Source organism: Sceloporus undulatus, chromosome 3 (genome assembly GCF_019175285.1).
Source record: "Sceloporus undulatus isolate JIND9_A2432 ecotype Alabama chromosome 3, SceUnd_v1.1, whole genome shotgun sequence".
NCBI classification, from domain to species: Eukaryota; Metazoa; Chordata; class Lepidosauria; order Squamata; family Phrynosomatidae; genus Sceloporus; species Sceloporus undulatus.
In genome coordinates, this window is record NC_056524.1 from 222,524,031 (window position 1) to 222,549,505 (window position 25,475).

The window sequence follows — 25,475 nt, forward strand, 5'->3', positions numbered from 1 at the left end:
AAAGCGCTGCCAAACCGGGTTATTTCTCCCGTGTGGATACAGCCCTGCAGTCCAGGAAAGGCTTTTGAGGCGGAGAGGAAAAGAGGGGAGGAGAGAGAGAGGCAAGTTCCCTCCTCAGCAGGGACTTATAAAAGCCACCGGCTCCCGCTCTTTCCTCCAGGCGCATGGGAGGCAGGCAGAGGCAGAGGCCACAAGAGCTGCCCCTGAGGAAGAGGAGCCCCAGAAGCCGAGCCCTGGCCCCGGGGAGCCCGCCATGGGAGTCCAGCCCGAGCAGAGCAAGGCGCCCCGGAATGCAGAGCCCCCTCCCGCCCTCCAGCTCTGCTCCGGGAGCATCTTCTGCAACATTAAGGTAAGGCAGGGAGGGAAGGGAGAGGGGTCCCTCTTGCCAGCTTGGAGGCTTCGATGGAGCACCTTTGAGACGAACTTTGAGGCTTCTATTATAGCACCTTTGAGACTAGCACTTTTCTGTATAGGACCTTTGAGACTGACTTTGAGGCTTCCATGGAGCACCTTTGAGACGAACTGAAAGAAAGAAGTTGGCAGCATGAGCTTTCCTAGACTTCAGTCTTCTTCCTCAGATGCATTTAGTGGAGTGGAAAGCCAAGGGCAGTCATATATATACACACACACACATATATATATGCCATAGGTATGTGAGAATGTCAATTCAATTTCAAAATCCTTTGGGGATGGAAATGAAGCGGCAGGTCCAGTTGTAAGGATGGTCGTTGGTGGACAAAGACATTGGGAACTGGGCAGTGTGTATGGAATGAAGAGGCAAGACCACTTTGGCTTTGGGAACTACTTGCTACTTCATTTCCATACACAATACATCTGAGGAAGTAGGCTGAAGTCTACGAAAGCTCATGCTGCCAACTTCTTTCTTTCAGTTAGCCTGAAAGACGCCACGAGATCTCTCTACATACGGATTCTACAGACTAAGACTGCTGTATCTTTGAGGCTTCGGTCACCCATCCGCATTTACAAATATTTGTCAAAGGATGGAAATAGACTTCTTTGAGATGGGCTCCATGCTCCTTCACCACTGCTCAAGCGCTCTTCTGGAGACTTGTGCTATTTCCAAACTTTGGTCCTCCAGGTGGGGGGGTGGTTGGACTTCAATTCCCAGAAGCCCCAGCCAGCTTGGTCAATGGGCAGGAAAGCTGGGAGATGAAGTCCCAAACTTCCAAAGGACCCAGGTTTGAGAAGCACTGCTCCAAGGTGTTTAGTTTGTTGTTGTCAATGGGCAGGAATGCTGGGAGTGGAAGTCCTAAACATCTGGAGGACCAAAGTTTGGAAACCACTGCAACTGGTTGGTTGCGGTTGTAGTTGTTGTTGTTGTGCGCCTCCAAGTCATTTTGACTTACAGCAGCCCTGAGGTGAAGCTATCATAGGGGTTTTCTTGGCAGGTTTAGAAGGGTTCATTCGTTTTATAATAGAATACAATTGTAAAAAGCTAACTTGCCAAGAAAACCCCATGATAGGATTCCCTTAAGGTCATCATAAGTCAGAAATGACTCGAAGGCACACAGGGACAACAACAAAGCTTCACTGATGCTAGTAACAACTACATAGGAATAAACATGTACAAGAGTGGGGTCAAAAATTTCAATTTTGTGTTTACTTTGGGGTCGGGAGTAATTTCCCCATGGAGAGCAGAAAGGCAGGATATATGTAAGCTAGATAGATAAATGACAACTGAGCAAAGAGTGGAGATGTTGCTTTGTTTGGAAAGCACTCAGTTGAGGTTGTAATGTGGAATGCTGTCAGATAAATCTTAAATTTTCGCCAGGAACAGAATGCATAGTGCCAATTGCCAAGTTCCTCCTTCCTCATGAGTAAACCCAGGCTTTATTTACGTACAGCTAGTGCTTCCTCTCTGGTTCACCGTTTGGTTAACCTGGAATACCTGAATATAAATAAACTGGAACTGGTTTAAATCCAAGGACGGTGTTTTAATTGGATGGTGATTCATCTGTCAGTGAGCCAACTACTGTGCTGGCATAGATTAGGTGTTTTTCCCCCCTTCACCTCTGGAGTAGAGACTGTCCTAACTTTTGTCATCTGGAAAGCGGGTTCTTTGTAAAAAGCGACAGCTTGCCTGGGGCTCTTAGGGAAACAACTGGGTTTGTTTAACATGGACCTTATCACACATTGGGGGGGGGGGATTGCAGCTCAGATCCGCAGTCACTCCTGTTCTAGCAATGCAAAGCGTGATGTATTTTTACACCAGATCCAGAGTCACTCCTCTCTAGCAATTCGGATTGAGGTTAAAACGTCATGTTTTTCCACACCTGGCTGCCTTTCTGTTGTCCTTCCGAAGTGAGGGAGAAGAGAAGTCAGTTTGATTCTAAGCAAGTCATGTGATGCAGACTCAAGCAAAGGGGAATGAGTGCACATTGTATTACCACACCAGAGCATACTTTGAGGGGTCAACGATTTGAATCAGTCCCCTTGCACATGCTCAGTGGGGCTCTGGGCGCTATCCTCCTTCCCTGCCCCCTCCTTAGCTGTCATCCTTCATCGGGGTCTAGGAGAAGGCAGGGGATGATGGAATAGGTGGCTGGGGGTCTCTGGGGCCAGGATCAGGATGCAGGAGCAGCAGGGATGATAGGTTAGGTGGCAGAGGGGGCGAGATGGGGATGCAGGGGCATTCAGGGGATGATGGGTTAGGTGTCAGGGGGAAGGAGAGGAACAGATGGGGGGCTAGGAGAAGGCAGGGATGATGGGATTGGTGGGAGGCTGAAGGAGGGGAGCAGATCAGGGTCTAGGGGGATGCAGGGGATGATGGGATCGGCTGGTTGGCAGAGAGGAGGAGATGGCATGAAGGAGGAGAAGGGGAATGATGGAGCAGGACACAGGGGCCAAGGGGGGTGGCATCGGAGTGCTTTTCCACACCAGACCAAATCGCAGTGCAATTGAAGGCAGCCAGGAAGCAAATTCTCTGAAGCCACTTTTTTTCTGTTTTAACCAAAATGAGGGGTGACTTCAGAAACGCTGCTGAAGCAATGGGCTCCCATTGAAATCAATGGTGTCTGATAAAACAGTCCCTTTATGAGGTGAAACCACATCCTTGGAAGTGTAATCACTTCGGAAGTGAGCTGGAACTGAGCTACAAAACCACCCAAAAGCTCCGTGTGATATACTCCATGTGTATTCTGTCCTCTGGGTGGGTGATGATGATGATGATGATGATGATGAGAAAGTAGCAGTTCCTGGTACTCTTGCTGATAGAAGAATGTAACAATGTCCTAAAGGATGCTGACTTGGCAGAACTGAATCTAGCTTTGCAAAAGTCATGGCTTAGTGCTATGGAATCCTGTGAACTGTAGTTTTGTGAGACATTTAGAAGTCTCTATCTGGGAGCTCTGGTGCTGCAACAAAATGCACTTCCCAGAATTCCAAAGCATTGAGCCATGGCAGTTAAAGTGGCACCAAACCTAATTATTTCTGCAGTGTAGATGAGTCTTTTCATCTCCTCAGCTGGCTAGCAGCTGCCCCCTGCCCAGAAAAATCTTTTGCTAAGTCAGACTGAATTCTGCTAAGCCAGCATTCTTTAGCACTTTTTGACATTCATTTTTTAAAATGATATCAAACTGGATAATTTTTGCAGTGTGGATGCAGTCATAGAGTCTGCACCCCTCACTTAGCAATGAATGACCACCAAGGAAGTTCATAAAAAAGTTGGGGAACAGAAGAAAAGTATAACAATTGTCCTTACTGGAGGTAATATCCGTGAGCCAAGTTTAGCAAGTTACACTGAATGAGTGGTTTGTATCTGTGTGTGTATAGATCAGGGATTCAGACTGTGTGGTCCTCCAAGTGGTTGTTGAATTGCAGCTCCCAACATGCCTTGCTACTTATCCTGCTAGCTAGAGTTGCAGGGAATTGAAGTGTGGTACTATCTAGAGGACTAAATATTTCCCAGCCTTGATGTAGGTCAGTGGTTATCAAACTCTGCTCTTCCAGGTGTTTAGACCAATACTTAGAAGCCCTAGTTAGCTTGGCCAATGGTCAAAAATTCTGGAAGCTGAAATCCAGAACATCTGAAGGACTAATGTTTGAGAAGCTTTGATGATGATCATGGCTAGTTCCAACTGTTAGTCCCAAGTACAGTGGATTGAATGAACAAATGGATATGTTAGATAAGTGTACCTGTATGGGTCTACTCCATTTTGCCATAAGAACTGGATTTAATACCATGAAAGGAGAGGACTACAAAATGGGTAACAAGAGTTCAATCCACTCTAAATCCCCGCTTGAAATCCTTTCCTTTCCTTTTTAAGGAGAAACAAATGCAAAACATACCTTTTAATGTGCCATGCAATTTAGTGCAATCTTTCCAGTTCATACATTGTTAAGAGCACACAGGAGAAATCCATATCAGCATAAAGTCTGTTCACAGTCTGCCAACTTTACAGTTCAAAAAGCAAATATTTGATTCCATACAATAAGGAGAAGTGAAATTTAGAAACGTGAGAAAGCTCACTAAAAATACAATGTTCATGGTTAAGAAATTCAAAGCAGATGAAGATAAAATTAAAACAACCAGGATCTCTTAAATGTTCTGCTTAGGTCTTTGCCAGTCTTCATGTCTTGGTCACTAAAAGTTGCACTGAAATCAACGAAACTTGCTCAGACGGACTGCTCATAACAATGTAGCATTAGAAATCATGATGGTTTGGTTTGGTTTGGTTTGGTGAATAGACATGCTACAGTATAAAATCTCAAAGGTTTGCCTTTGGAGAAAAAGTAGCTTTTGTTTATACAGTAGTTTACTAAGGAAGGAAATGCGCACAAGAGTGACTTTTTTTTTTATAAAGCAAGTGAAAAATTAATATCCAAAGTGCAAAATAAGAAAAAGCAAAAGAGCTACAAGCAAACATACCCATGAACTTGTTAAGAGTGAAGATTATGATCTAGAATAGATCTTGGATAAATTACTTTGTAGGGCTACAGATTCCAGAAGCCACTAACAATGCTGGTTGGGGCATTCTCACAACTGTAGTCCAAAAAGTAACTTTTCTAAGCTTTGATGTAGAATAAAAATGGCAGGGCACCACTTATTTCAAGTTTAAGCATTTTGGAGATGAGAGGGGAGCTTCCATACACAGACACCTTAGTGCAACCAACCAGTGTGGCCATCTCACCAGTTAATTTTAGGTGTGATTTTTTTTTCTGGAAAGAAAAATGTGGGGAAAGTCAAATGGTGGTGGGAAAACATGTGAAGCTTCAAAGTGTTAACAACAATATATGGAACCTGACCCACCCCCCTCCATGAATGAATGGATGAGTTATTGTATGATAAAATGCCTCATCTGGAAGCACCCTGAAGTGTCAGTGATCGTATCATAATAGCATAGAATGGTTGTAAATGGTTGTAAACTGCCCTAAATCCAAGGACAAAAGTGAGAGACAAATATATAAAATTTGTGATGATGGAAAAACTGACCAGTCATGGAAAGTGGATGATTGTGATCAATGCACAAATGTCCCACCCAGAGAGGGAATCAACCCTACATTTCTTTCTTTGAAGGACACACTAGTGGATATAGGTTTTTTCCAGTGATTCTCACTAGCACATTCCAGAGCTAATGGAGAGTAGAAATGGTCTGTTGGCCACTATCATTATGTAATGCTTTGTTGACACTCCTGATAGTAAGCACCACAAGGAAGAATTTGTCAGCATTTCCACAATAAACCTGAGTTTTCATGAGGCAGACTAACCAGTTATAAGAGTTTGCCCCATGTGAACTTGCAGGAAAGAAAACCTCTAGACACACTGTAGAGAACAAATGTCTCTTGCCTTGCATTCTTCTGGGCCAAAATCAAGTTCCCAAGACTTATCCCTCTCTTGCTTTCTCAGGCTGGCCTTCACTAGGTTACATTTTTCCAAGGAGAGTCAGCCATGAACAGAGATAGCATGTGAAGCTGTCTTGGACAGAAAAGCAAGAGCTGCTCACATGTGTTCCTCATCATTCCAGATAAAATGAATTTGGTGTAAAGCAATGTGTTCTACATGGAATCACCTGTATTAGTGAGTACAAAGTGAATAACATCCACCATGGGCTTCATAAAAAAAACTGAGCACAAACAAAACCTGATCAGGCACCAAACTCAAACAAGAATATTTGGAGCAAGTCCCCTAAGTCACTCTCCCTACAGATCCAGTACTACTTCTGGTGTGTGTGTATTGTGTGCCTTCAAGCCATTTCCAACTTAGGACAACCCTAAGACAAATCTATCATGGGGTTTTGTTGGCAAGTTTCTTCAGAGGGGGTTTGCCATTGCCATCCTCTGAGACGGAGAGACTGATTTCCTCAAAGTCACCCAGTGAGTTTTTGTAGTCAAGAGGGAATTTGAGCCCTGATCTCCAGAGTCTAAGGCAGCATCCGCATTGCAGAAATAATCCAGCTTGACACCACTTTAACAGTCATGGTTGAATGGTGTGGAATTCTGGAAATTGTAGTTTGTTGTGGCACTAGAGCTCTCCAATAAAGAAGGCTAAATGTTTCAAAAAATTACAGTCCCCAGAATTCCATAGCATTGAGCCAAGGCAATTAAAGCAGTGTCAAACTGCATTATTTCTATAGTGTAGATGCAGCCAGAGTCCAATAGTGAAACCACTATATGCTGCCTATTTCTGCTATAGCAAGTTCATCTCTTGCCTTGGCACTTACCAGCATAGATAGTTTTCCCAATTCCTCCCCCCAAATTTGGCTCCACAACTCTGCAAGTTAGTGAGGTTGAGCCAGAAGATTATCCAAGATCAGCTAGTGAGATCATTAGTCAAGTGGTGATTCAAGCCTGGGTCTTCACAGTGGCACTCCAGTATTCTAACCCCTACATTATACTGATGCTTTCATCTGCAACAGAAGTGGGGAACCTTATGCCTTCCAGATATTGCAAGACTCCAGTTACCACCAGACCTTGTCAGCCCAGTCAATGAGGAGGCATGATAGGAATAAATCAGCCTCTGGTGGGCTTCAGGTATTCTCACTCTGTTCTACACTTAGTAGACTGTTGGAATTGTAACTTGTTCATAAGCATCTGTAGAGGTTCATACCTATGGCAGTATGACAACAGGTGAGGCTTTCTGAAGAATGAGGGAGGTGTTTGTTTTACATGGTTTTTGTCTTCTGATATCAGTAAGCATGCTGGGGAAACTATAGGAACATGTTGAAATATAACAAGTTGTACTTTTATTTGCATCACTTTATGTTTCTTAGAAATGTTGATGGAATGATTTTTGGTTGCCTAAAACAGTTATACTTTATCAGAATGGCTTGTTTGCATGCCATGGGATTGCTTCTGACCTATTTAGCTGACTTTTCCCATCTGCAACCTGTTGACGACAAACATTTTTTCTTCATAAGGGTTAGCAGGTGCCATGCTGTGTATGCACATTCAGCGCTCCTTTGTTGTCTCTGTGCAATAGGTGGATCAGTGCCAAAGCCTTACCTGTGGAGAACGTGGCTGTGTCAGAAACTAAACAAACAGCACCACTCTTCTACGCACCACTGGCAGCTGCTCAACATTGCCTTAGTTCCAGTCCGAAAAAAATTCTCTGTTGAGAAGCTCCGGTCTGTCAGCTCAAGATAATGGAGCTCCTGTTTGTTTTATGGCACATTGTTTACAAAGTGCCTTTCTCAAAAGTTGTTCCAGAAATAACAAACATAGCCTTTTCATATATAGTCCTGGATGCTATGTACTTCTTTCCCCTCATCCTATCCCACTCCATCTACAACCTCTTCTTAATCTCTTGTAGGGAGTCAAGCATACGGCTGAATCAGTTCCACATGACCCTTGAGGTATCAGCTCAATGGGTTTGTTCAGCTGGATTTGCTGATGGAAAAGGGGGAGCTAGTCCTCTCTTATCATTGTGCTTAGATATCTGCAACCAGGACTGTGGAAAGTTCATTATGACAGATTGATGGATAAGAGGCAGCAGTTAGCAGTGAGAGTGTGTGAGTTGGAGAACTGGCACCAACAAATCTTAGAATCCTAGAATCAGAAGAAACCTCAGGAACCATCCAGTCCAACCCCCTGCCATGCATGCATTCCTGGCAGATCCAGCCTCTGCTTAAAAACCTCCAAAGAAGGAGACTCCACCACTCTCTGAGGCAGCATATGCCATTGCTGAACAACTCTTACTGTCAAGAAGTTCTTCCTAATGTTGAGGTAGAATCTCTTTTCCTGTAGCTTGTAGCTTGAATCCATTGCTCCAGGTCCTATTTTCTGGAGCTGCAGTAAACAAGCTTGTTCTATCCTCAATATGAGATCCCTTCAACTATTTAAACAGGACTAGTATACAGCAGGCCCTCCCCTTATGCGGGAGGATCCATTCCGGATCCCCTCACATAAGGGGAAATCTGCATATGCTTGCGCCCCACTGGAAACAATGGGGCATGTGCTCACGGCTTGGGGCAGCTTGCGTGCCATGGGTGTGCATGCCATTGCTTTAATGGCAACGTGGCTTCCGCATAAGCTGGAAGCCACATATAGTGTGCCCGTGTATGGCGTGGGCACACTGTATCACCTCTTAACCTTCTGTTCTCCCGGCCAAATGTACCCAGCTCCCTAAGTTGCTCCTCATAGGGCATGGTTTCAGACCTTTTACCATTTTGGTTGCCCTCCTCTGGACACGCTCCAGCTTTTCAATTTCCTTTTTGAATTGTGATGCCCAGAACTGGACACAATATTCCATTTGAGGCCTGACCAAAGTAGAACAGATTTGAAATTAATGATGAAATAAAGTTCTGAATTAAGTAGTCAGATCTCATGAGGAAATTTCTTACACCAGAGAGGAGGCAGGCTAAAACAAACAGAATGACTATTTAAGTTTCATGGAAGTCTGGTTATGATGCAAAGGTTTATTAAGTTAGGCAGCTGAGTCAATTATAATTTATCTTTCAGAGGGTTAACTGTATTGTCAGGAGCAGAAAGAAATTTCATCTGGTTTGCATTTTTCAACCAACCAACCAACCTAACTGTCCCATCCTGAACTAATATGGAGATGAAACAGGGTTACCCTTCAGGCTGTGTACATTTTTGAGTTTTGTGACGCAGTTCTTCGTTCAAGTTCTGTATTTGTTGTATTTGCTGTCAAATCAGCTTCAATCTATGATGACCCTATGAATGAAAAACTGCCAAGAGCCTTGATCATCAACTGCCCTGCTTATACCTTACAAATTATGGCTTAGTTTTCTTGATTAAATCAGTCCATCTGAATCCTTCCTACTTTCCTACTGCTTTCCAATTTGTCGACCATTATAATCTTTTCCAAATTTTATATGCAAGTTGCATATAAAAATCCTATTGTCCCATAATAAAATCCATATGCTAGTGAAAATTACATCAGAAAAAAATGGGAATTTTTGTTCCTTGTTTATGTGAAAGTTAGAACAGGTCCATGTGTACGGAACTGACACAGACCAGAAAGAGACTTATAAGAGATTTATAAATGTATTGTGATGTCAGCTTTCATGAACTAGAGCAATCCTTTCTGACTTAGTGCTCTCAAGATGTTTTTTGCAGTGCCTGACATTCCCAGACGGCACATCCAGTTTCAATCCAACACATCTGGAGAGCACCAGATTAGGGGAAGTTGGAGTAGAAACTAGCCTTCATCAGGAATATGGACTGTTATCCACAGACAGAAGGTATACATACACCTTGTTGTTGTGTGCTTTTATGTTATTTTGGACTTATGGCAACCCTAATGTGAATCTGTCACAGAGTTAAAGTTACAGAATCATATAGCTGACAGAAGCGCTGTGAGCTATTGAGTCCAGCCCCTTGCTCAGTGCAGGACATCTAGCTAGAGCAACCAAAGTAGGTAACCAGCCTCTTTTTAAAAATATCCAGAGAATGAGACCCCACCACAGCACTAGGCAATTGGTTCCACTGCTGAACTACTATTACTGTCAAAATGTTCCTTCTAGTGTTCAAATGAAATCTGCCCTTCTGTAATTAAATCCATTAAACTGGTCGTACCCTCTGGAGCATCAGAGAACAAACCTTCACCCTACTTTCTGTGACAGCCCTTGTAGTAAACAATGCAATCATGTCACCCTATAGTCTTCTCTTCAACAAGCTGAACATGATCAACACCTTCAACTGTTTCTCATTATTTTTTGTTCTCCATACCTTATTTGATTATTGATGCCCTTCTCTGAACCCTCTTTACCTTGTGTATCTTTCTTAAACAGAGACAATCAGAACTAAACTCAGTATTCCAGATGAGGCTTGACTAGTACAGAATGTAGTGGAATTACAGTATTACTTACACTTACCTTGTTGCAGAGGAGAACAGAAATGATAATAACAGTGACCAGCCTGCTAAAGATACCCTCACCAATACCATATTAGCTAAGGACAGAAACAACAAAATGCAGGCATCTTACTAACATATCCATTTTTTCTCCTGTTTGGTATGTAACATCTTGCCTAATGAAGAAGCCGGTGGAGCTTTGAAAGCTTGTAACAAGTATATTGTGCATTTCGGTTGGACAATAAAGGTATCACTGTTTGGTTAGTTTTTGTTTGAATTCACAAATTTCAGAGTTTGTTTTGCAGTACTTTCAAAAAGGCACAAAATTTTCAGTGCTAACTTTTGAAACTTTAGTTTCTTCATCAGACAGTGATATTTTATTTTTTAAAAATATGCAGAGTAGAATGGGGTTGCCATAGGGGAAAACTTCCCTATGCATTCTCATTCAGTACAGATCACTAGAACTAAAGGGCCAGGGTTGTGTATACTGTATTCTGAATCACAAATACAGTAATAAAAATTCTAAACCAAGGAAAAGTGGCTTTGGGGTGTTATAATATGTTTTGTGTAGACATATTCCCTGCTAGGCTTAGGGAGTGTCATGGAACTGTACAGGGCACTGAAGGCTTGATGGGTGAATACTGCTCAGAATTCTTCCTTCTGTGTTTGTCTCAAGCTTCTTGGGTTTCACTACTTTCAAGTCTCTCTTCTCATCCACAAGGACTAAAAATGTGATTTTAAGGATGGGAATAAAACTGACTGACTGCATCAACTAGAAGTTTTGAGAGAGGTAGGAACTGTATGTCCCTTTTGATATTGTTGAAATGCAATTCTCAATAGCCCTTGAGTTAGCATAGATTCCAGTAATAATGGGGCATAATGGGAGTTTCAGTCCAACAATTTTCAACTGGAAATAGTTTTTTAAAAAATAAAATAAAATAAAACTCCCTTCCTCACATTATTTAACTGATCTGAATTGGGGCTTCTCCAGCTGCTGAGCCTCAATAAAGAAGAGACAAATCCAAATGATAAGAATGAAAGGAGTGACTAGCCTTTCATGAAGTAGCAATAATCTTTGAGAATTCCAGGTGAACAGGAGAAGTCCCAGCAAACTGGAGGAAGGCAAATGTTGTTCCCATTTTCAAAAAGGAAGAAAAAGAGGACTGTATAGTCAGCCAGACATGAATACCAGGAAAGATTCTAGAGTAGAACATTAAACATACAGCCTGTAAGCATTTAGAAAGGAATGCCATGATCACTAAAGGTCAACATGGGTTTCTCAAAAACATATATTTGCAATATGACCCCCACTGCCTCTTCCTTTTCTGAACTCAACTTGGATATGTGTTTTTTCTTGCTGCAGGATCTGTCCTGTGCAGTGGCACTATAGATAGCTCTGGGTGAGTTAGTACAGTACTGTGCTGAAGAAGATAATGGCAAACCACTCCTAAGTGCCGATACAGTACTTTGAAAATCTTATGATAAGACAAGCCAAAGGAGACTTTGTGGTATTTTTACCTATGATTTCTCTATACAGTCCTGCCCCTCTTTCCTAGATTGTTTAAAGAAACTACCACATGAACAGTGATTCCATGACAATGTCAGGAGATTGAGGTTCAGATTCTCGCTGTTCTAAATTCATTGTGTGATTTTGGGCTAGTCCCTATGACAGCCTACCTTATGGAGTTGTTATAGGCATAAAATGGACAGGGAAACCAAGCATGTTTCTTTGTACTCCCTTACAGATGGGCAGGGTTCAAATTAGAAAAATAACATATGCTTGGTTAGAAAGTTATTTGCTTTCAACAGCATCAGACAAAACTGCTGCTGCCTTTGCATGGTCACAGCATTATGTCCTGGTTTCTTCTGTTCAGGTCAGACTTTTTCATGTGGTCATGGGCACTGCAGAAGAAATGACTTTGTGAACTAGCCAGCAGTCTTTTCTGTATCTTTGGTCTGCAGTGTAACTCCAGGCTATGATTGCAGCAAGTTACAGCAAAGTTACTCTGGACATGAAAGTTAAATCATGAACATTAAGTTGAGTTCGTATTCAGAAGCAGCACACCTCCAAGTACAAATACTATGTACTGTACATCTTAAAGGAAGTAGTCATTACCTCTTGAAAACAGATTTGAACACCCTGGGTAGAATTTAAGAAACACAACACCATTGTGAAACGTAATGCCTTTGGAATTTTATATATTTTACATCCTGACTTCCACTCAGTATTGTTATTGTGTGCCTTCAGGTTGTTTCTGACTTTTGGGGACCCTAAGACAAACCCTCCTGGGGCTGAGAATGTGTGACTCACCCAAGGTCACCCAATGGGTTTCCATAAACCAAGCAGGGAGTCAACCCCAATCTCCAGAGTTGTAACCCAGTGCTGAAACCAGTCACCATGCTGGCTCTCAGGCCTACAATACAGATTAAGTTAAAACATAGCTAAAACAATTGTAATGCAAGAATATAAAAATATTAAACAAATAATCCAGTTAAAACAGTTAAACACATTCAAAGCATAATAAAGACAAAAATAAAATATGCCTCATTAAAAGATCTGTCTGTCATGACCAATTAAAAGCTGAATGCCTATTTAATTTTTTTAAAGTCTGGCTATTGATGAAAAGACAGTGGAGAGAGGACCAGCTGAATCTCAATTGGGAGATAATTCAATAAAACTTGGAGCAGTCGCCAAGAAAGCTCTCTCCCATTTCCTCACTGTATGGGCCTCTGTGGGTTGTGGCACCAAGTGAAAGATTGTAAGACTCAAGTAGGCTCATATGGGGAGTTACTGTTCCCCCAAACAGTAAAGCTTATCATCAGACTTTCCATATTTTAATGGATAACACAATATGTAGATACTGAGGCTGTATTCACATTGCAGAAATAATCCAGTTTGATACCACTTCAACTTCCATGGCACAATGCTATGGAATTCTGGGAACTATAGTTTGTTGTGGCACCAGAGCTAAATGTCTCACAAAACTACAAACCCCAGAATTCTGTAGCATTGAGCCATGACAGTTAAAACAGTGCAAACTGGATTATTTATTCACTGTGGATGCAGCCATAATTAAATATTACAACTGTAAAAATATTTGTATAGGCCAGCATTGTAGCTATACAGCACTCATGTATTTTTATTGGTATAACATTTTATCTAATATCCAAATATGCTGCTAGTCTGTGATACTGTTATTATTTAAATAATACACTTTCTTTTGTTTATCATAATATTTATGGTTTCTATTTTTAACTTTTTTCCCCTTCTTCCCAGATTGCCAGATACTATGTGCGTAGGTAGCACAAAGTGCAGTGTTTTACACCTGTCTCTGGCACTGGTTGTATCTGCAGTTCTGATGCTTATAAAACTTGACTTCATTCCTATAAACACTTACTTGCGACTAAAACCTGTTAAACACATCACGACTCACCTGTGAATAAACATTCATACATTTGTTCTATAATTTCATGAATATGCCCAATAGCAAGTTTTATTTACAAACTAGGGCTGCATCTGCAGTGCAGAATTAATTCAGTTTGACGCCACTTTAACTGCCATTGTTCAATACTGTGGACTTCTGGGAACTGTAGTTTTGTGGGACATGCAGCCATCTATGCTACAGACTTCTGGTGCCACAACAAATTACAGTTCTCAGAATTTCATAGGATGGAGCCACAGCTTTTAAACTGGTGTCAAACTGACTTATTTCTGCAGTGCTGATGTTATAGGTGATTCAATTTATGCTGTTAAAGTACCGGTAGTAAATTAAGTTTAAGTTCAATAAGAATATTAACTATTGTATATATTTCTGTTTCCTCAAATTTCCATCTTTTTTCCTAAAATTACCCAGGATTAAAATTTTTGTTCTTTAAAATTTCTGTAATGCTAACATCTCTAACTGAAAGCAGTATAGTATGCTAAGTGGACCTTGGATGATACAGCTAGGCCATTCTTATGTGGCAGTTCTCAGTGCTGCAGTTTTGTTGACCTTTAGATAAGCAAAGCCAGGATAAAGACCATGACATTGCAAGTATGGAAGAATGTTCTTTTAGCAGGGTATTCTTAGCAATAGCTGAAGAAACTAGAGGAGGGCAATGATGTCAGATGGGATGAATAAAGGCAAAAGAAAAATGAGATGACAATAATATAAGATTCCATAGATTTACTTTTGAAAAAACTGTTCTAATTTGAATTATGTTACTTTCTTATAAAGTTTTAAAATATGAATATCTATATGAATGTGTGAATGAAAAATATGTACACTAAATAAACCACATTTTTATTCATATACTACATCAACTTTGGGGACCAGGGCATCTGCATGTAGATGTAAAGGGGGGAGGTCCCAAGGGTAAAAAAATGAATACCACTGATGTAATAGATATAGAGTATTGGATTAGGTGAGAAGTGAGCAACTGTGGTCCTCCAACTGCATTTGGGTGTAACTCCCACCAGGGACGTAGCTAGGATTTTAGGCAGGGGGGGGTCCAGACTAAGTGCCACCATTATAATCGGGCTTGAGTGCGGCGGCGCAGCAGCACACACCATTCATTTTTCTAATGGAAGAGGGGGTCCGGACCCCAAGAACCCCCCCCCCCCTTGGCTACATCCCTGCTCCCACCATCCCCCATAATTGCAATTTCAGCTAGGGCTAGTGGGAGTTGCAAACCAGTTAGAGGCCCATAGTTGCTCACCTTTGGTCTAGATGTAGAGAAAGCTGGATTGTTGAAATTCCTTTGGGACCAGTTAGATGCTTTTTGCCTTGCTATCTCATGAGTTTTTGGGCAGGGGATAAAACTGAAAAAGCTGTTCACATCCTGAGAAGAACAGTAGTGGAAATAGTAAAATGAAACAGGGGTAACTGTTCACTGCATACGTATTGGGCAGAAAGGAAGATTAGGATGTTATCAGAATTTGGTGTGGGAATGTTATGAGGCAAAACAAAGCAAGACAAGAAGGAAGACTGTGGATTTGTAATGCTGCTGAGTATCTGACAACTTGGAAGGAGAAGCGGCAAAATCTTTGCCACATTTTTAGAACTATAGAGAAGCATACTTATAATAATTGCAAAAAGTGCAGGCTGTAATGACAGTGCCAGAACTGAATGGTAGCTTTACCCATTTGGGACATGTTCATGAGTAGCATTTGTCTGGTTACCAGTGGTGAATGAGCATCACTTCTGAACAGTCAGGAATCAAATTACTGTCACTAGGAAGAGAACTGAATGGTTTTGGCCCCATACAGACAGGTCAAAATAAAGCTTCTTTGGGCCACTTTGGAGGTATGCTGTTTAAATGATGCATGCATCCTAAGAGTCCAGAAGCCGCACCAAAGCTGCGCTCCAGTTCTTAGGACTGGATTGTGGTTTTGACATGGCTTCTGGACTCTTAGAGCGCATGCATCATTTAAACAGCATACAGTACCTCCAAAGTGGCCCGAAACAGCTTTATTTTAGCCTGTCTGTATGGGGCCTTTATGTTGCTAACATGGATATGGAGGACAGAAGGGATACTTAAAACAAATAAATCACTTGACAGCTGCTAAATTTTGTGGATTTTTTTCACAAGGATAATAAGCTCAAGTTCTTTGCTCAAAATGTGATGCCCTTGTAACACAAAAACAATTCCATCTATTTCAAGGAAAGTATGCAAAGTCAGGAGAAAGAATACAGAAGGAAAGCAGAACTAGACTTGTTAATACATCTTTGCAGCCACCGGGCACGTGCCCTAACTGATGAAGCTACTGCTGATGCCATTCCTTGGGTTGTATGCATTTCAATGACATTTGGAAGTCCAGTTCCTTCCAAGTCTTGAAATGTCAACCTTTGCTTAGAATTCTTTGCAGATTGAAGGATGTTGCAAGGCACTCTTGTATCATCTTTACCTGGCTGGGGAAACACTAGTAGGAAAACAAGGTGTCAACAGTGACTGTTGTGATTGAGTCAGGACATGTGTTTGGCTTGGCAGCAGTGCCAAGACAGGTGGGGAGGCAATTTGGAGGACCAAAGGTCACTACAAATGAGAGAAGGACTACATCTTTCTTGTGCCAACAATACTTGAACAGTAAAGAAAGAGCTGAAATGAAATGGTGTGGGTGGGTGTGTATAAAGGACCAATTTATTTGGTACTTCTCAGAGATAATTCTATTTAATACACTATAAACTGTCCTGTATTTTGTGGGGCGGGGGGAAAAGGCTATTACAGCCTACAGTTATGTATGGCAGCTTAGACTCTCTGGTGTTTATCACACAGAGGTTTTTGCAGCTTTTTGCAGCTTTTTGCAGCTCTGAACCGACGTGACTGCGGGTCCAACGATGCAAATTCACGTGATAACATGATGTATTATCACACGTGATTACTTTCTATGGGGGGTTATTCCATGGCACTTCTGCAGTGATTCCAAAGTGACTCCTCATTTTGGTGAATTCAGTAACAAGCAAATTCACAGAAATTGCTTCTAAGCTTACTTTGATTTCACTCCGAATTGGTCTGGTGTGGAATGCAACTTTGCTTCCACCCCGGTACACCCCCCCCCCCAAACCTCCAAGGTCCCACATTTCCCATGATGCTGCACTGCAATTTTGCCCCAATTGCTTCCGTTGCTCGGAAGGGTAGATGACAGGGATGGAGGGAATGAAACAGGAGGCTGGGGGGAGAGATGGGAGCAACGGAGGGGGCCATCGGAAGCTGGGGGGAGCAACAAACTCCAGTTCCCAGAATTCCATAGCCTCGAGCCAAGAACCCCACAACAAACTCCAACTCCCAGAATTCCATAGCACTGAGCCAAGACAGTGAAAGTGGAGTCAAACTGGATTATTTCCCCAGTGCGGATGCAACCTAAGAGAAGGCAACTGTTACAAAGGGAAGGAGAGTGGATTGGATTCAGGAAGGTGGGTACTTTAGGGAGCATGGAGAATAATTATAATAATTATAATTTAAAAAACAAAAATGTTTTAATAATAATAATAATAATAATAATAATAATAATAATAATAAAAATTAGTTTGCTGAGGCACCAGAGCTCTCTGGCAGAGAAGGCTCAATGTCTCATGACACTACAGTTCCCAGTATTCCATAGCACTGAGCCAGGACAGTTAAAGTTCAGTTAAACCGGATGCAACCTAAGAGAAGGCAACTGTTATAAAGGGAAGGAGAGTAGATTTGATTCAGGGAGGTGGTACTTTAGGGAGCATGGAGAATAAGGGAAACTGGATCAGTTCTGCAATCCTCCAAAATGGGTCTCCTTCAGAGCCAAATGTTTTACTTCCAAGTAAACCTGCAGCTTCTACACTGATTATTTTGCAGTGAAAGAAATTTAATAATAATAATAATAATTCCTTAACAATAATAATAAATGGATGGGGGCTCTGATACGGAGGATAGATGTAGATGTCGCTGAAATGGATGAGGAGAATGAAAGGAAGATGTAGATATAGCTGAAATAGATGAAGAGAATGACAGGAGAATCAATGTAGATGTGGCTGAAATGGATGAGGAGAATGACAGGAGAACAGATGTAGATTTGGCTGAAATGAATGGGAGCTCTGACACAGAGGACCCATTTGAATTTGGCTGCCAGGGATGGGAAAATAGAAGGGAGGAGGAAACGTGAAGTGTCTTTCACGTGAGGCTAGCATTCACGTGAAAGTGGAACCAGAACGTGGCTCCCTTCTTCACCCTGGAAGTGCAAAGGTTCATGATGGGTTCAGACCCCCACTGAGCATGCGCAAGGGTCCCAATTCGAATCATTGAATCCTCATGGTATGTAGCGGTGTGGTAATACAATTTGCACTCATTCTGCTTTGCGTGAATCCGCATCATGTGAATTGCCTGGGATTCGATTCCCCCTCAATTCGGAAGGGCAATGGAAGGGCAACCAGGTGTGCTAAAATATGTGTGTGAATAATGTGAATTCGCATAGCTGAACCAGGAGTCACCCCAGATCTAAGCTGCAAAAACCTCTGTGTGATAAACATCTCTGAAAGCTACTTTTAACCCCCAGGTTCAGTGGGACCTACTCCCCTGTGGGTGAATTTAGCATTGGTGTGTCATTGTCACCCAATCCTATGCACTCTGACTGAAGGGGGAAATCTTGATGAGCTCAGAGGGAGCTCTAAGGAACATTGCATATGATGGCAGCATCATTAGGTATGTTGTTGTTGTGTGCCGTCAAGTTGTTTTCAACTTGTGATGACCTTAAGGCAAACCTCTCATGGGGGTTTCTTGGCAAGGTGTGTTCAGAGGCGGTTTGCTATTGCCTTCATCTGAGGCTGAAAGTGTGACTTGCCCAGGGTCACCCAGTGGGTTTCAGTGGCTGAGTGGGAATTGAAACTCTGGTCTCAAGAGTGTTTAGTCTAACACTCACACCACTACACCATGCAGGAGTAAGCTTGAAGTTGGAAAAACACCTCAACAAAATTTGTGGGATTTTAAAGATTTCTTATGGCATAAACTTTGAAGAGCTAAACTCCATTTCATTGTATGGAGCTTTGGCCTTCCAGATGTTTTGGTCTTCAGCTCTCAGAAGCCCCTGTCAACATGGTTAATGAAAAGGGATTATGGGAAATGTATTCCTAAACATTCCCAAATGTTCCCGAGCACTCCTCTAGAAATTAAGAGCTAATTTCACAATAGATTGGTAAAGATGCTATAACTGTCATGACCCCCCCCCCATGTCTTGTGCTCTTATACTTGTGTCTTTGTCAAGTGTGATGTCATGTGGCAAATTAACAATTGCAATTGATAATCAAAGGGCAGGTCAGGTCCAAAGGCAGCAAGAGCAACTATTGTAAAGCTAGCCAGACCACTTATGGGAAACGAGAGCGAGAAGGTCCTTTTTATTGTGGGCGTGGTGGATGGATGCCTAAAATGTCAACAAGGAGTGGTCCCTGTAGATAAGATTAGTAAGAACAGAATAATAGGGAAGGGTGACTGATACTGGCAGCAAGGACCTAGTCTGTGATGTTGGTGTGAGAAGAAAGGTTGCATAAGTGCGTAGGTCAAGAAAAGCAAAAGGAACCGAAACCTCAGAGGGAACTGATATCGCTTAGTCCCTTATCTACATGGTAAAAAAACACAGAAAGAAACAGTGAAAGTACAAAGATTCTGTTGTAGAGTGAAAACATACTCTAGTACAAAGAGTGGAAACATGCACACAATGAGGAATTTCCAGCCTGCAAACAAAATGATGGATTCTTAGATGGGTAAACTAGCAAGGCAGTTTCTCCTGCACTGATCACAGCAGGAGAAAGGACACTTGCAAAAAGACAAAACAATAGCTAACTGCACACAGGGTAAAAATCCCCTAGCAGCATCCAGGTGAGTGCTTATAAATATGCTTTGGTCATAGTAGTACAGTCACTCAGGGCTTGGAAAGTTCATTTTTCGGACTGTATCTCTCAGAAACACTGTGGCCATTCTGGCAGGCAAATCCTGGGAGTAGTTGAAAAAGATAATTTTTTCAAGCTCTCTAAGAATTGGAGGAGCATTAGAAGAGTAAAGTTGGATCAGGCAAGTGGCATAGCTGCTATTTGTCACAGATGTTTAGACATTTATTCATTTAATTTTATCCCATCTTTCCTCAGGGAGTTCAGAATGATGTACATAGGAAACATTTTCTCTCTCTCTCTTTCTCTCTTGGATGGTCTGAGTGTTGGACTATGACTGTGGAGACCAGGATTCGATTCCCAGCTTGACCATGAAATCCACTGGATGACCTTGGGCAAGTTATACTCTCTCAACCTCAGGGGAAAGGAATGGCAAATCTCCTCTGAACAAATCTTGCCAAAAAAAACTCAGGATAGGGTAGTCTTAGAGTTGCTCTAAGTCAGAAATAACGCGAAGGCACCCAACAACAACAAATCCTCAGAATAGCTCTGTGGGGTAGGTCAGCCTAAGAACTTTATCACACGTGGGAAATTCAAAAGGCACTATCCAGGGAAAGTCATATAATTGCAGCTAAGATTATCCATGATGTTGCAATTAGAGAGGGACTTATCCCAGGAATAACCAGGGAATAACCAGTAACAAATGATACATGGGGAAATCCTGGGAATAATTTGTTGCTGGTTATACCTAAAATAAGCCCTTTCCAATCATGATATGTGTGATAATCTTAGCCACGATCGCATGACTTTCCCTGGATAATGCCTTTTGAATCCTCCGATTTTCCACCATGTGATAAAGTCCATGAAACATTGTCTTGCTGAAAGTCTTCCAGTGAATGTCATGACTCAGTGTGCTTAGTTAGATCTCCTCAGTGTTAACACTCCATCCTTTGGTAAGAAACCACAGCAATAGATTTTTGTGGGGGGTTTTTTTTGAGCTATGTGGCCATGTTCTAGAAGAGTTTATTCCTGAGGTTTCACCAGCATCTGTGGCTGGCATCTTCAGAGAATGCTGGCATGGAAGAGAGTGTGTGTGTGTGTGTGTGTGTGTGTGCGCGCGCACACACACACACACACATATGTATATACACACACACACCATTCTCTTCCATGCCAGTATTCTCTGAAGATGCCAGCCACATATGCTGGCAAAACGTCAGGAATAAACTCTTCTAGAACATGGCCACATAGCCCAAAAAACCCACAAGAATATATGGATGCCGGCCATGAAAGCCTTCGACTTCACAAACCACAACAACTCATCAGAAATGTTTCAGGTCTTGTGATGTGGAATCTGCTTGTGTACCAAGCACAGTAGCTTATGGGCAAAGAAAACAACTCAAGAACCACATGAGCGCATTGCAAAAAGTTCCAGCCTTACTGCACATGCAGTGTAATTCATGACTTTTGACCTGACCAGTATCAATAAACTAGAGTTTCTCAAAGGATAGCTAGAGAGTAAAGCAACAAACATCACAATGTTAACTTCTGTTGTCTAGCAAATTAGCAGCAAAGTCTTCAAACCTGAGCAGACTGGAGCATTGCTTGCCTCACAGATTCAATGAAAATAATAAAGATTGTTTTCCTTTGGGAACTGCAGGCCCTGGGGATGAATCTGGCCCTTCTTCCTTCCTCATGTGATCAGATAGTTTCCTAGGGATTGTGGAGGTTTATTCCAGTGCTACAAGGCTGAAATGCTTCCACTGCTCCTTACCAGATCATAAGAGCTTTCAGCTGAAATTTGCAGTATTTTTAATCCTACCCTTTTCCCTTTCACCCTGCCTAGCACTGGAATGTGCTCCCCTCCCCAATTTTTTTTGTGAAATGGAATTCATCCCTCAGGCTGAAAAATATTTCCCCACCCTTGCTGTAGGGCCCAGGCAGTTATGGTTGCCAGATTGCCACCTGGAAATTTCCTGTTGACCTTAACATCTCCTAAATGGAGAGATGAGGTGGTTATGGCTTCTCTTTGTTGTTGTCCCTCCCCTGACTCCTGCTGAGTAATATTCCAGCTATTTCAGTGTAGTAAATGGTGGTGCTGACTTGGACCAAGGTGACAGGGGGTTGGACTGGATGCCCCTTGTGGTCTCTTCCAACTCTATGATTCTATGGCAGGATACAGACTGCCCCTTTGGGGCGGCCTGCACCCGCCCCTTTCCCCGACAGATTGGGGCCTGAGATGCCACAGCGGCAGCCCCAGAGGCCCTGATCCGCCGCTTTCCTAGGCCTCAGGGAAGTGGCAAAACTCCACTTCCCCACGGCCTGGAAAGGGGTGTCCTTGGGGCTTCATGCCCCAAGTCACCCCGACAGCAGTGGGGAGACGCTAACACAGCCATGTAAAGTCTGCACCAGTGATACGTGGAGCGAAAGGAGCTCTGTTTTGGAGCTCCTTTTGGCGCCGCTGAAAGGACACCACAGGCACCCTGCAGCGGCGCCAGGACATAACAGCCGCGCCATGCCGTTTGAACGCGACACAGCCATTACGTCAAAATGGCGGCGCCCATGTAGACAGGGCGCCGCCATTTTAACTTACTGAGTACGTCCTAGAGTTAGGGAGCATAAAAGGACACTCCCGGGCAACCCTAGCACATACTCAGTACGTGCTTAATGGCCCATTTGTACAGGGCCTATGATTCTAAATCACCATTCAGCAGTGAAGCTTGCAGAAGAACTTCAGATGAGTCAGTGTTTTGGTCTAATCTTCCTCACAAGGTTGTCGTGCAAACAATGTGGACAAAAGCCATGCATGCAGTCCCAAGGGTTCTTAACTAAAGTAATGATAAATTCTGGCAGTGCCTTCAAATGTTTCATAATGATTTTCATTTAGTGGATCAGCTGTAAGACAGGCCAAGGAACCAACCCAAAAAATATAAGGGGTGTAACAAGTACTCTGTAGTAGATAATGTCCTGAACAGTGGGCTTCTAAAAGCTTAACAGATCATTTTTTGGAAAATACAAAAGGAACAATCACAGCAAAACAAAAAATAACTAACAGCAAAATTTAGGTCTTAAGAGACAGGGATAGAGACAGGAATTTGAACACCAAGGCTTCATTGTGTTCTACTCTGCCTTCCCATGACTATTTCTCTGCATGTGGTGGAAGAAAGGGGTGGGGGGGGAGGCAATGCAGTATTTGTAAATGTCTTTTTGGACTATTGCTCCCTGAATTGGTTCTAAGCATTGGAGTCCAAAAAAGTAACTTTTCCAAGATCTGGAGAGGTGGAGCAGACATTTGAGCTAGAGAGAAGAAACATCCGTCCCCTACATGTGTGCAATGATGACACAGAGAAAAACATTCCCGAAAGGAAAATTGTGCAGTATTGGGCTGTAAAGTGGAATGTCACAGAGCCTGGGCTTTTATAGTTTCAACATTAACATTCCAACTGCAAATAAAACTCAAAGTTTTTAAATAGTGTCTCAGAGAACAATCAGGGAAAGCAAAATAATTCCTGAATTGGTGCACAGACAGCTTTCACCCTCTAATTGTGGCCCTAAGCACACTTTCTATTCCAAAGCACTCAAGACTGTCTCTAGACTCTTGGCGTTTCAGATCAGATAATCTCTTCAGGACATTAATTGGTCATTTTCTGAATTGTAATAAGGGTGTGGGGAAGCATATAACAAGAATTTCCTAAAAAGGCTAGTGCTTTTCCAAACATTGACTTCATCCAAATTCCACCCTGTTTACAAGTGGATCTCTGTATAAAAACTTGTCTCCCGCCAGCTCATAAATCAGTGTCTTCAGTTAGGTGGGAACAGCTTGACAAGTTCTCCAAGTGTCTTGACATCCTTCATTGATTTCAAGGCAATAGCCTGATATGATATATGAACTAGAGAGTCATTATTTGGATACTATAGAAAACAACCCATATGCTCCTATTAATGTGTAGGTGCCATTCATATGGATCTTTTAAAGAATTACTTTCCACATTGTTCCAATATGTATTTGCTTTCCAAACTGCTTTCATTCTGTTTCCTTGCCAGAGTATTGTGGAGGTATAATCTTGAGAGCTTCCTGTCATTTCCATAATATACCACTGTCAACAGCAGTGTCAGTTGATTTTCCTTTTTTTAAATAGGGGTGCAGGAGCTGGATCTACAGTGGACCTTGGTATCCACTGGGGTTTGGTTTCAGGATTCCCCATAGATACCAAAATGCATAGTTGTTCAAATACCATTATATACAATGGCATAGTAAAATTGTGTCCCTTATATAAAATGGCAGAATCAAGGTTTGTTTTTTGAAATTGTTAAAAAGTATTTTCAAGCCATGGATGGTTGGATGCATGGATAAGGACAGTCAATTGTATTTTGGTTCAGTCTGCCCTACCCCTTTCCTAATCCTCCCAGCCCTAGACTGTTCAGCCTTATAGTGTGGTCATCCCAGTCTCTCTTGTCCCTCATTGCCAGATAGATAAAAGGTAAAGGTAGTCCCTTGGCGTGAATGTGTAGTCATAACCGACTGTAGGGGACAGTGCTTATCTCCATTTGTAATGACTGGGCCCTCCAGTCATTTGGGGACTTCTCCTGGACCACAAAGGGTTAATGTGGGGGAGTTACATGCTAATGAGAGCTGACATCACATGCTAATGAGCAGCTACATCATAGCTGACGTAAGGCTCACCTGGCCAATCAGCACTGCCAGAGCGGCCTTTTCAAGAAGGTTCCAGGAGAGGACTTTAAATATCCTGTAGGACCATGCTTCCTTTGTTCTCCATCTTTGTGTCTGGTTGGGGAAACCAGCTGTGTGCTTGCACAGAGGCAAGCAAAAGAGCTAGGCCATGAGGGCCAGCTCCCTGCATCCAAAAAACTCAACACGGACTGCAAATCCCATCACTGTGTGAGTAGCTAGGAAATGTGTTAGTTAGTGCGTCTAGGCTTTTATTATGTTATCTAATAGCTTGCCTGAAATGAACTCTTTGTAACTATGCTTTCTATATCTGCAAGGCAAGAAGGCTTTGCATGAGTGATGTCCTCTTATCCTAATCTATTTCTTTAAAATAAATCTCTTTCTTTAAAAGTATTTGCTGTCTCTCTCTGCTCCTGTACATGCGTCTTAAGCTTGGTTTACTGGTTGCTGTAAGCTGGCAAGGAAGGAATCTAGAGATCCCTAGCAAGTCTCAGTGTGTGCTTGGGGAAACGTAGGTTGTTTGGAAAATTCACTGAGTGGTGGCAGCGAGAGATAGGACCTCAAAGGGGTCTCATTCAGCTCAGCAGGAAGTGAGAATGGAGACCTAGGAGATCCTAGAAGGGAAGTTTAAAGGGACTCCCTGGGAGTAAGAGCCACGCACAGGGCTAATTGCCCCCAGGGATCACTACACCATTACTAAGCTGAAGAGCCGGCATTGTCTGAACATGACTCTGGTGGTCATGTGGCCAGCATGACTGCACTGAATGCTGTTACCTTCCCACTGAGAAGTATTACCTGCTTATCTCCTTGCATTTGCATGCTTTAGAACTGCTAGGTTGGCAGAAGCTGGAACTAGTGACAGGAGCTCACCTCATCATGCAGCACTCGGGCCTCGAACTGTCAACTGTCCGATTGTCAGAACTAGCATCTGAATTACTAAGCCACTGCATCCTACATTTTATTGCCAAATAACAAGGCCTTTAATTCAGTTTGATAATTAGGTGTGGCCTCTCAATTGAAAAAGAGCAGTGACAGGAAAGGTGTTTTGTTTTTTTTAAGAGAGGAGATTTTACCCCCTTACACAGGATGCTTCAGGTCTCTGCATTAAATATACAGTAATATTGTACCAAGATGGAAAAGGAATAATCTTGCAGGGGAAAAATTGGGACCTACTGGTGTCTGT

General features: G+C 42.4%; 1 protein-coding gene across 1 annotated transcript in view; it reads left to right on the forward strand.

The window, feature by feature from the left end:
- Positions 1–147: 147 nt before the first annotated feature.
- Positions 148–25,475, forward strand: part of SLCO2A1 (solute carrier organic anion transporter family member 2A1) — an 82,553-nt gene continuing 57,225 nt past the window's right edge. The window contains exon 1 of the mRNA XM_042456819.1: positions 148–349. Within this exon, the coding sequence (XP_042312753.1) occupies positions 254–349 (96 nt within the window). The 5' untranslated portion in view covers positions 148–253. The remainder of the gene's footprint in view (positions 350–25,475) is intronic.